The sequence below is a fragment of the Gossypium hirsutum genome, chromosome D11 (genome assembly GCF_007990345.1).
Source record: "Gossypium hirsutum isolate 1008001.06 chromosome D11, Gossypium_hirsutum_v2.1, whole genome shotgun sequence".
NCBI lineage: Eukaryota > Viridiplantae > Streptophyta > Magnoliopsida > Malvales > Malvaceae > Gossypium > Gossypium hirsutum.
The window spans coordinates 66,342,481-66,354,947 of record NC_053447.1 but is presented as its reverse complement, the minus strand read 5'-3'; the positions used below and the strand labels follow the sequence as shown (position 1 = coordinate 66,354,947).

Below are 12,467 nucleotides of genomic sequence, written 5' to 3'. Positions count from 1 at the left end.
CCTATATTTAAAGATTTGGACATTTCCATGTGCACACATTATATGTTCAATATTTTCATTGAATCCGAATTACATTTCAAATAAAAGATAAATGAAGATTCTTGCAGTTTTTAATTTAAACTTATTGAATAAATATCATTTGAATTATTTAAGTGGATGTGAAATTTTCAATCGATTATGTTGGATTTGAAATCTTCGATTCCCTTGAATAGTTTTTTTTAGTTTGTTATCATCAAGATATTGTTGGTAGATATAAGAAGCAAAGCATGGGGATACAAAATCTTGAATCTAAATATCGATTTTGGAATCTTTGATTCCCTTGGATTCCTTTGCCTCTTTTATAAAGCATAGCTTGCTAAACCATTTGATAAAAAAATTCAAATTGTATCTTCTTCTTTTTTTTTTTTTGTAAGACAATGTAATTTGAAAGTGTTATTAGTTGGTAAGATTTAATTTTTCCTATTTTTTGTTTTGGAAGTGTAACCATTAAACTTGATATGATATCGTAATTTTTATGATGAATACCAATCGACTTGCATAAAATAAGGAAATATGTTGAAACGGGAAATGTGTCAACATACAAATATAAAATAACGAAGTGATGAATTTTACAATAGAAAAGCATGGCCCTGCCTTGGCTTCTAATATTACATTAAGTACATATAAAAAAAGAAAAAGACTCAAGCAGACTTAAGGGAAAAAGAAGAAAGAGAAAGCAAAGCTAACAAATAAATATAGGAATGGTCACCGCAAACCAAAGCTATGTGGGAACAAAGGTCAGTGATGTCTCCTTATCTGCAATGTTATGTTTTATGACGTCTCCTTATTTGGTACCTTGCTAATCCAGACACCTCCCATTCTTCCAATACCTTATCTTGCAACCGTTTTATTGTAATTTGAAGAAAACAACAAACAGTCAACAACCATAGATATATACAAGAGAGAAGATAATTCCAAATCTCACCATATAACACACTTATAATAGGAGTTTTAAATCTAGATTTGATCCCGTGAATAGCAGTAGCAGGTGAAAAAATGGCGTCTTTACCTGAAAAGCAAAACTAAAAAGATCAATGTCTGACTTCCTTTGACTTTTAATAAATGTAATTATTCATTGGTGTGTTGACAAATGGAGTGAGAATGTGAGACATTGTCAAAAACGAAAGATATATAGGAAGCAAAGAAAGTAGGAATCATTTCCTAAACTAGAGGTTATGAAATTACCTCTCAATTATCATTCAATCTATTAGCCTCATTTTTGGAATATGATAGAAGGAACATGTTTGACTTTGTAGAAATCTTCTCCTCCTTCCTCCTCCAATCTATCTTTGAATGCCTTTGGCATTGATTCAATCTTCAGTTCTTTGAGGGTTGTAATGAACTTCAATCCCTCTGGAAGCATATTCAATTCTGGGAAACGCGTGATCTCCAACCGCTGAAGAGAAGGCATGGCTCCCTCATCCACCTTCCACTCCTCCAAATTGTTGAGCTTCGCAAGGATTAGAGACTCTAGTTTAGGAAAACCCTGAGCAGAGCAAAACATTTCCTTTCCTTTCAAAGAACATTCGAATTCAAGAATCCTTAAGTTAGGCAGCTTCTCTAGTGTTGGCATTGGATCTTCCTCAAACTCGCACGAACTCAACCGTATGTAAGCGAGATGTGAAGAGAAGTAGTGATACTCTGGTAACTCACTTATCTCTGCTGCTATACTCAAGTTGCAAATACTTGTACAATTTGAAAGGAGGTGGCCTAAATGTCTTGGATCTATTTTTGAGCTGGATCCCCCAATGCGACTAATAGACAAGGAATGAATATATTTACTTCCGATTATGGGAGGATTCTCGCCCAACTCCTTCTCATTGAAATTTTCAATATAAAAAGGCCCATAAATCTCCAACTCTCTAAGATTTGTCATGTTGATAAGATCCTTCAGATAACAATTCTTGGTGTTGAAGTTCACAAGTGTTAGGAGTTTTCTCAAAGTACCCAACTTCAACTTAGTTCTGCTTTTACATATCCAAGGGAGATATAAATGTCTTAGTTGCTCCATCCTCCATATCACATTAGGTACATGAATTTCGGAATTCCCAACTCTTAAATCCAAGGTTTGCAAGCACCTTAAGTTGCCTAGAGATGATGGCAACTCTGACCGGAAGAACAAAACATCCTTTAGACTCAAGAATCTTAAATAGATGAGATTCCCTATATCACTGGGTAACTCCCACCCGGGCCAAAAACCATATGACGATCTTCCTTTGCCATAGTTTAGGACTCTCAGCAATTTGAAGTTGTTGAACATGTATCTCCAAAATCCCCGAAATTTAAGATATGTTGTAGAACCTTCCGAAATCAGAAGAATCCAAAATAGTGGATTACAACAATCGTCACAATGTTTTTTAACGTAGTTCAACACTTCCAAGGGCAAAGATTTTTCTAATGCCTCCTCCGGAAAGGACTGATTGAAGAACAAAAGTGACCGAATATTTGGACTTTTAATGCATTGTATGAAAAAAAACTCATGCACAGAAACCCTATGAACCTTCCGAATCATAGATAATGAAGATGCATTTGATTGGTCGACAATGAAGACAAAATTTTCTTGTTTTGCCTTTGATAAGCAAAGATCTCTCATCAGATCATGCATCTGAATTGTTTTGACCTTTAAGGTTGCCATATCTCTTTCTGGTACTTGAATCATGCACCTTTCCACAAGCTCCATTAAATAAGATTCCGCCACATCTTCCGCAATTTCCCCACCGTCTCTTTCTTCTTGCTTTGATGACACAATACCTTCAGCAACCCATAATTGAATCAATCTATCCACATCTATCATATAATCCTCCGGAAAATGGCTTAGATAAAGGAAACATGGTCTTAGATAGGGAGGCAAATCATCATAACTTAATGCTAACACATCCTCTGATCCTTGATTTTTGCCTCTCTTCAAGTATGATTTTACATTGTTAGATATCTTTTGCCATTCGTTTAATGAATTATTCTTTGTAGCCAAAATTCCTCCCAATAAAACAATGGCTAATGGAAGCCCTGCACAATGTTTAACCATGTTCTCTCCTAACTTTTTCATTTCCACGTCGATTATATTTCCTGTATAAAAAATGAAGAATAAATTTTTAAAAAATAAGGCAAATTAAGAAATAATTTAAATAGGTAAAAGAAATGTAAAAGTAGATGAACCCAAACTTATATTTTATGAATTTATCAAACAATTTTTAATATAAATTTATCACTTATAAAGTTTAATTTTTATTGCGGTTATTAACTACACTTGAAAAAATAAATTTATTTGAAAACTTTGAATACTTTATGGAACAATCAATACTAAATGAGAAACTTGACTCTCATTAATTTAAGAGGAGTTTCGAATAAATAAATATATAATTCACTATCCAATTTGAAATCTAAAAAAGTAAAAATGATATTCAAAAACAAAATTTACCTTATGGTTTCAAGGCTAATATTTATTACTCCAACAAAAAAAATAATAATACTTTTAATATATAAAGATTTATATAAAAAAGATTGTTTAATTTTAAATTGGATATCCTGTTAGATACAAATGAGATTATAAATAAGGGTCAGAAAGATGTGTTGAGAGAATTTGGAGATAAAATTATAAGATTTTACTTATATTGTACAAGTTAAGCATACAACACAATTAAATTAATCTCTTTTTTTGTGGATGATTTTAACGGGATTTTCTATCATAATTATTGGGAAATTATTAAAAAGGATGTTTTGGAAGCTATTAAGGGAAGGGAAATTTTCGAACGAGATTGAGATAATTTTAATTCTGAAAACTAAATGTCTTGAATTAATGACATAATTTAGGTCAATTAGTCCTTGTAATTTTAAGTATTAAATCATATCGAAGATCATGGTGAATATATTGAAAGGAGTTCTAGGGGTAGTGATTATTAATAGAGTCGAGTCTAGTTTTATTTCTGGGATTAGCCTTAGTAGTCACTATCCAGTAGTGTCACATTTGTTATTCACGAACGATTCCTATTCTTTTTGGAAGCTAGTTCGTTAAATTGTAGGAGAATGATTAACTTGATTCAAGAATATTGTGCAGCTTCTAGACGAAGGGTCAACTATGATAAATCAAGCAATGTTTTTAGTGTGAATACTCCCGAAGGGACAACGAAAGGTTGATTCAAGAAGAGACTAACATAGAGGTGGCAAATAATTCGGACGCCTACTTGGGTGTCCCTTCTTTGTGGGGGCTTTCGAAAACATTAACTTTGAGGCATATCAAAGATAAGGTCCTTACTTTAACCATATATATATATATAAAAGGTCCTTACCAAACTTAAGGGCTGAAAGCAGCAAACGTTATCTTGAAGAGGAAGGGAGGTTCTTATTAAAGCAGTAGCATTCGCTTCAATGTATACGATATCTTTTTGAATTTCCTAAAAACTTATGCGTGGAAATGAGTTCAGCAGAAGGAAAATGAGAGACGTATTCATTGAAAAGCTTGGAGGACTTCCTCTACTTGCAAAACAATCTTGACAGTTAGTCCAGGATCCTGATGCTCTTTGGGCTAGGATTTTAAAAGGACTTTTTTCCCCGAATTCTAGTTTGCTTGAAGCTAAAAAGGGAGCTAGGTCATCATGGGTATGGAGTAGCATTCTTGAAGGGAAAGAGTTTTTAAAAGGAGACTTTGATTTGGCAAGTGCTAAATGGCGAAAGCATCCACATTTGGGAAGATAGTGTTGAATATTGGCAATATCCCACATTAGGAAAAGATAGAAAGGGAGGGGGTTTGGTTTGTTATATATAGAACCCCTCCCCCTTTGGTTGTATTATCCCAAAATCTTCTCCTTTGTAATATTTCTAGAAGAAATATTAATTTGGTAGTGTCCGAGGACGTAAGCTAAATTGGCCGAACCTCGTTAAATCTCTGGTATTTTATTTCTTATTTGTTTGCTTATATTTAATTAGTTATTATTGCTATAAATATCTAAGTGAGTTCTGTCTAGTTGTTGGGTTTTAAGCGGGACCATTTGTGACCCCTCCAATTTAACTGGGAATTTTCTTAGTATAATTTTGGCATAATAATTATCTAAATATTTCTGATAATATTGTTATTAATATTATCATCGCTTCCGCAACAATTGGTATCAGAGCCAAGGTTTTGTAGTATGCTCTGTGTTTGCAGCTTAGTCTGATCTTACACATCAGAAACATTTCCTAAAGCTTGTGGGTATTCTGCATTTGGTGGCTATTAAGTAGAAGCTATGGCAAAAATGACAGAAGAAAAACCATCCATATCAACAACTTCCACTTCGTACATTTTGCCGAGGATTGGAACTGCAAATACGAGATTTGTAGTGGAAATTTTTGATAGAACAGGTCATTTTGGCATGTGGCAAAGTGAGCTTCTAGATGCCCTCTTTCAACAGGGTCTAGATATTGCCATTGAGGAAGAAAAACCAGAAGGGGTTGATGATAAAGAATGGAAGACCATCAACCGATTGGCATGTGGTACAATTCGATCATGTCTTTCCAGTGAGCAGAAGTATACATTCAGTAAAGAGACTTCTGCAAGTAAATTGTGGAAAGCATTGGAGGAGAAATTCTTGAAGAAGAACAGTCAAAATAAGTTGCATATGAAGAAAAGACTGTTTCGTTTCAATTATGTTCCTGGTACCACGATGAACGAGCACATTACCAATTTTAATCAGCTGGTGGCTGATTTGTTGAATTTGGATGTGACTTTTGAAGACGAAGACTTGGCGTTAATGTTGTTGGGATCGCTTCCTGAGGAGTTTGAGTACCTTGAAACTACTCTACTTCATGGAAAATCGGAAGTAACTTTCAATGAAGTAACTGCTGCATTGTATAGCTATGAACTACGCCGAAAGGATAAGTTGAAAGGTTCAAGTGAAGCAGCAGTGGAAGCATTGGTAACAAGAGGTCGTCAGCAAAGTCAGTCTAATGGGAAGAGAAGAAAGTCCAAAGGTCGAACTGTTGCCAAAGATGAATGTTCCTTTTGCAAAGAAAAAGGACATTGGAAGAAAGATTGTCCAAAATTGAAGAAAAAAGGGAAGACTCCGCAAGATGCAAATGTTGCAGAATGCAATAGTGAAGCAGAGTCAGACTTTTCTCTTAGTACAACATCTTCAACATTATATGCAGATGAGTGGATCATGGATTCTGGTTGTTCCTATCATATGTGTCCCATTCGAGAATGGTTCTTTGAATTTCAAAAACTAGATGAAGGGGTTGTTTACATGGGTAATGATAACACATGTAAAATAGCCGGGATAGGTTCAATTAAACTGAGGAGTCATGATGGATCTACTAGAATTTTGCGGGATGTACGATATGTCCCAAAGTTGAAGAAGAATCTCATCTCTTTGGGGTCGTTAGAATCTAAAGGCCTAGTTGTGACAATACGAGATGGAGTTCTTAAAGCAACTTCAGGAGCATTGGTGATGTTGAAAGGCATAAGAAAGAACAATCTGTATTACTACCAAGGTAGTACAGTGGTCGGGACAACAGCAGCAGCAATTTCGAGTACCAAGAAGGACGCTGAGGCAACACAGCTGTGGCATATGCGTTTGGGCCATGCTGGTGAAAAATCCTTGCAAACTCTAGCCAAGCAAGGATTATTGAAAGGTACAAAGACTTGCAAACTTGAATTTTGCGAGCATTGTGTTCTGGGAAAACAACGAAGGGTGAAATTTGGCACTGGGATTCACAATACTAAAGGTATTCTGGATTATGTGCATTCTGATGTATGGGGACCGTCCAAGACTCCATCACTTGGAGGAAGACGTTATTTTGTCACCTTTATTGATGATTTTTCCAGACGAGTTTGGGTGTTTCCTATGAAGAACAAAGATGAGGTGCTTGAAGTTTTCCTTAAGTGGAAAACTAAAGTTGAAAATCAGACAGGAAGGAAGATTAAGGTTCTCCGATCAGACAACGGTGGAGAATATAAAAGCGATCCTTTCCTAAAGATATGCCAAGATTGTGGCATAGTAAGGCACTTCACCGTAGGTGGAACACCGCAACAGAATGGGGTGGCAGAGCGTATGAATCGAACGCTTGTGGAGAAAGTTCGATGTATGTTATCTAATGCTGGATTAGATAGAAAGTTTTGGACTGAGGCTGTGACGTACGCTCAACATCTCATCAATCATTTGCCATCATCTGCTATAAATGGCAAGACTCCTTTGGAGAAATGGTATGGAAAACCTGCTACTGATTATGACACCTTGCGCATTTTTGGTTCTATTGCATATTATCATGTGAAAGAATCAAAGTTAGATCCAAGAGCAAAGAAGGCTCTATTCATGGGCTTCAATGCTGGTGTTAAGGGATATCGTTTGTGGTGTCTAGAGGCAAAGAAGACGATAATCAGTAGGGATGTTACCTTTCATGAATCTGCCATGTTGAATAAGGTAAATCCAGAAGGAGTGAGTAGTACTTCGCAGCAGGTGGAGTGTACTCCGCAGCAGGTGGAGTTTGAGCAGAGTGTGGTAATTCCAGCAGAAGGTACCACTAGTGATTCTTCATTGGCAGATGCAGAGTCAGATGAGGAAGAGGTTTCTACCCAAGAACCTCAACAGCAATCAGAGCCAATTGCAGTCAGAAGGCAGAGACGAGAAATTCAGAAACCAGCTCGTTTCACTGACATGGTAGCTTATGCACTTCCAGTTGTTGATAATATTCCATCCACTTACACCAAAGCCATTCAGAGTTTAGAGAATAATAGATGGTTAGGTGCAATGGAAGAGAAAATGCAATCTCTAGAGAAAAACAAGACGTGGAAGCTGGCACAACTACCAAAAGGGAAGAAGGCGATTGGTTGCAAATTTGAAGACACCATTGAAGTTAGTGTTATGAGAAGATGTTCGAAGATGTGGAATATCGCCAAGGTGGAGATTTGTTGAATATTGGCAATATCCCACATTAGGAAAAGATAGAAAGGGAGGGGGTTTGGTTTGTTATATATAGAACCCCTCCCCCTTTGGTTGTATTATCCCAAAATCTTCTCCTTTGTAATATTTCTAGAAGAAATATTAATTTGGTAGTGTCCGAGGACGTAAGCTAAATTGGCCGAACCTCGTTAAATCTCTGGTATTTTATTTCTTATTTGTTTGCTTATATTTAATTAGTTATTATTGCTATAAATATCTAAGTGAGTTCTGTCTAGTTGTTGGGTTTTAAGCGGGACCATTTGTGACCCCTTCAATTTAACTGGGAATTTTCTTAGTATAATTTTGGCATAATAATTATCTAAATATTTCTGATAATATTGTTATTAATATTATCGTCGCTTCCGCAACAGATAGATGGTCGCTGGGAGTTAAAGATAGGAAACTAAAGCATCCTGGAAGTATTGACGGATCCTTACCAACAAGAGTTGCTGAGATAATTTGTTTAGAAGAACTAAATTGGGACTTACCCAGTATCTCAATGTGGTTAGAAGATATTGAAATTGGGAAATTAAAAGTTCCCCTTCATGAAACTGATGAACAAGATAAATTGGTGTGGCCGCTTACAACTGTTGGTCAATATTCGATGAAGTCAGGGTACAAGGAGTTGAGAAAGCACTATGGAAATGAGTCTTCTTTACAACCTTCCAGCTCTCACTTAATTGATAGGAGCACTTGGAAAGCTATTTGGAGCTTACAGGTACCGAACAAAATTAAAATTTTCTTATGGAAATTGTGTCATAATGCTATTCCATCCCGTTTTAATCCGTGGAAAAGAAAGTGTGTTTCGAACCCAATTTGTTGTTTATGTGGTATTGAAGATAAGACTTTGGACATATTATTCTTAGTTGTAATTGGTTAGGGGAATATAGTATGAGGCTTGTTTTGGTCTTCAAGGGCTAACTGATCAAATTCAATCATTTGACAGATGGTTCTCAAAGTTGTTACAAATGCCTTGTATGAGGGAGGATTTCAAAGTTGGAATTGTTTTCACTTGCTGCCACATCTAGAAAGCTGGGTGTGAGGTTACAATTGGAGGTGTGAAACTTGGTTTGGAGAGAATTATTCGAAGGACTAATTGCTCCATGAATGAATTCTTATCTGCTCAATGGATCATCTGTTCAAACAATAACTCTGATCGAACTAGGAAGTCAAAAACTTGTGCTGATGTTTGGGAGAAACTACTATAAGGTTGGGTTAAAGTTAATTGTGATGGGGCATTTGACACCTTAATAGCTTGTGCTGGTATTAGAGTAATAGGCAGAATTTTAAGTGGGAAGATGCTGGATGGGATTGTTAAAAGGATTAAGAGGATTCATGTGAGGTTGTCAAGGCTAAAGTTATGGTTGGATGGATTGAATTAGCTATGAAGAACAAATGGACCAATGTGACAATCAAGACTGACTCCCAGACTATTGCTTCGAATATTAAGAAGAAGAGTCAAGATCGAAGATGGAGATTAAGGCTAGTCCTTCAGGTTTTTGATAAGCTGGTCATGCAACTTTCTTTTTTGAAAGTCAATGTTATTAGACGAGAAGCCAATAGGTTAGCGGATTGGTTTGCTAAATAGGGTCGTAAAGAGATGTGCTGGTTGTTCGAATCAACTACCATCTTTCTTGGGCTTTACTCTTGATAAGAATGGTTTACCTGCGCCTCCATCTTTCTGATGCAAGGATCCAGGATAAACATATAAAAGAATAGCATGAAAGTGCTTAAGAAACTAAACAAACATATAGTCCAATAATTAAGGTAAGGTAATAACTTACATTAGAATAATCCTAAAAATTAAAATTTTTTTGTCACATCATTAAATTTTAAAGACATGAATTATTATTTGAAATTATTTTATGGACCATTCTGACCACATTAGTCAATAGTCATGGTCCATTTCTAATTATTTAATAACATTTCAACAATTTTTTCCATGTTATTAATACATAATTTTGGTCATTTTTTTACCCTGAACCCTGAATCTAAAATCCTAAACACTAGATCCAAAACATAAAACCGTAAACTCGTAACCCCAAATCCTTAAACCATGAATCCTAAACTCGTAACTCATAACCCTAAACCCTTGAACTTTAAACTTGAACCTTGAATTCTGAACTTTAAATCTCGAATCCAAACCTTGAACGGTGAGATTTGGGATTCAAAGTTTAGGTTTAGGGTTCGAGTTCAAGGTTTAGGATTTTGAGTTCAGAATAAAATAATTATGAAAATTATGTGTCAATGACATGAAAAATATTGCACAAAAATTATTATTATTTTTAAAATTGGTTGCACAAAAATAAAAAACATTAACTTATGAAAAAATAAAATGATTAAAATTTGTAAAAGAAGAAAAGATGTTTGTTTATAATTTAAAAAATTAATTATTTTAAATAATTTAATTAAAATTTTAAGTTGAAGAAAATATTAAATATAAATAAGTGTATAATAATTCTGTTATCTTAAAAATTTAACAAATTGATATTATTTTATTAGTGCCTAAAAACTATATTTTTTAAGATGATTCTAATATAATTTATTCCCACTAAATAATAGTAAAGTTATTAAAAAATTATAATATAAAAGATAATGAATTTACCTATTAATTATATTTACGTGCTGTACCATTAATTGATAAACTACAAAGCCTTGATTTCTTTTATTTATTTCATATTAAATTTTTAAATAAAATAGATTTTATATATTTTTAATTTCAATTATTGTCAAAAAAATTTAAAAATGAAAAATAAATTTAGCATATAACAAGAATTTTGCTATATCTATATTTACCTGTTTGAGGAAATACAATCTTTTGAAACAATTCCCAACTTTCTTCATCGTTTAGGCACTTCAACTCTGAAATAATATACATTGTTATTTTCCATAAAAGAAATAACAGTAATCAATTTTACCTAATTAAGAAAATTTTACCTCTTATCTCAGCATCTGAAACTATCCCCCTGTTTCTAGAGGTGAGCAATATCTTGCTATTGCTATCACGGCCCGTTGCAACTGGAAAGGCAGGTTTTAGACTATCCCAAGCTTCACTGGTCCAAACATCATCAAGTATCACCAGACACTTTTTAACCTCCAAAATGTTACACAACTTCTCTGCTAATTCTTCATCTCTTTTCTTCCTATCCTCGTCCTTTAAAGTTTTGAAACCAGATAGAATGTCTTCCCAAACATTTCTTTTCCGGCATGGTTGAGAAACATATACAAAAGCCAAGTGATCGAAATAATCAATAACCTCACTATGGTGATATATTTTCTTGGCGAGAGTGGTCTTTCCCAGACCACCCATGCCCCATATTGTAACAAACTTGCTTCCACTTTCGTTCTTAAGAACTTTGACCAATCCCTCGGTATCATCAACTAGTCCAACAATATTATCATCCATAATATGTGGATAAGGCCGCCTCGATTCTCGTCTTTCAGTTGAAAAACTTGATTCTTCTCCTCTGTCCTTTAATTCCTTTACGCCGTAGGCCTGTAGTCGTCGGACCAAGTCGTTAATTCTTTCTATGATTTTCTCGATCTTTGACCTGGTTTCATGGAGCACCCATCCCTCTTTCAAACAGCAGGCTGATCTTTTAATACAACTCGGAAGGCCACCTTTGTTTTTGGATCCAATCTTGAGAGCAAATTCCTCAACAATATCCTCAGCATCATAAGCAAGCTCTCTGATTTCAGCAAGCCAAAGACGAATCCTCTCATCCTTTGATTGTTTTGTCTCTGCCTCCATTAAGGAGCTTTGCATCCATTTGAGCTCTGTTTGCAGACGATCAACTTGCTCCTCCACACCCCATAGGTATATGGCTTCCTGAGTTAGCAGGTTGCCAATTGTTGTCACTGCAGACGTCACAGCAGACCAAGCCATAATAGTGAGTGAGCTCAGAAATTTCTTTAAAATCTTGGATTTGGATTTCAAGATGTGAGTGCAGAAATCTTACAAACAGAAAGGTAGTTAGAACAAAAGTAAAGATTTTTTTGTTTAAAATTTTTTTATTTAAAAGTAAAATGAGTGGAGGACACTCACTTTCACCTTATCTAATACTAATCTTTATACTTTGATGATCCATTGTATAATGCCTTCACATAGACAGTACATAATTTTTCTTTTTGGCCATTAGACCCTATTCCTATAATCTATAATCCATCTATAAGTTTAAAAAAAATTAAACCGATAAAAATATCGTTTATTTTTTATCGTATTATTAAATTAACATTTAAAAAATAATTATAATTAATTTAAAAAGTGAAAATATACTATAGTAGGTATATTGAAACAAAAGTTTGATAATCATAATAAATTTAAATTTATTATTTGGAAAAATTATATATAATAAAAAAGTTGTGATATTATGAGTTTATTTGAATTTTTAGTTTAATTCAAGGATTAAATTGAATTTTTATTTAATATATAGGGATTAATTTGAACAATAAAATAAACTTGTGTTAGCTTTTCCTCACATATCTAATGACAATTAAGGAGAAAGTGATCAAAATAAT

At 34.4% G+C, this 12,467-nt stretch overlaps 1 protein-coding gene across 1 annotated transcript; it reads right to left on the bottom strand.

Moving 5' to 3' along the window:
- Window positions 1–533: 533 nt before the first annotated feature.
- On the bottom strand, window positions 534–12,119 carry LOC107886015 (probable disease resistance protein At1g58602). The gene is made up of 4 exons (XM_041104914.1): window positions 10,887–12,119; window positions 10,746–10,811; window positions 1,225–3,105; window positions 534–1,048 (listed from the first exon to the last, which is right to left on the bottom strand). Exons 1-3 carry the CDS (start codon window positions 11,833–11,835, stop codon window positions 1,253–1,255), a joined length of 2,868 nt encoding a protein of 955 aa, XP_040960848.1. The 5' UTR covers window positions 11,836–12,119; the 3' UTR covers window positions 534–1,048; window positions 1,225–1,252.
- Between the last annotated feature and the right edge of the window lie 348 nt (window positions 12,120–12,467).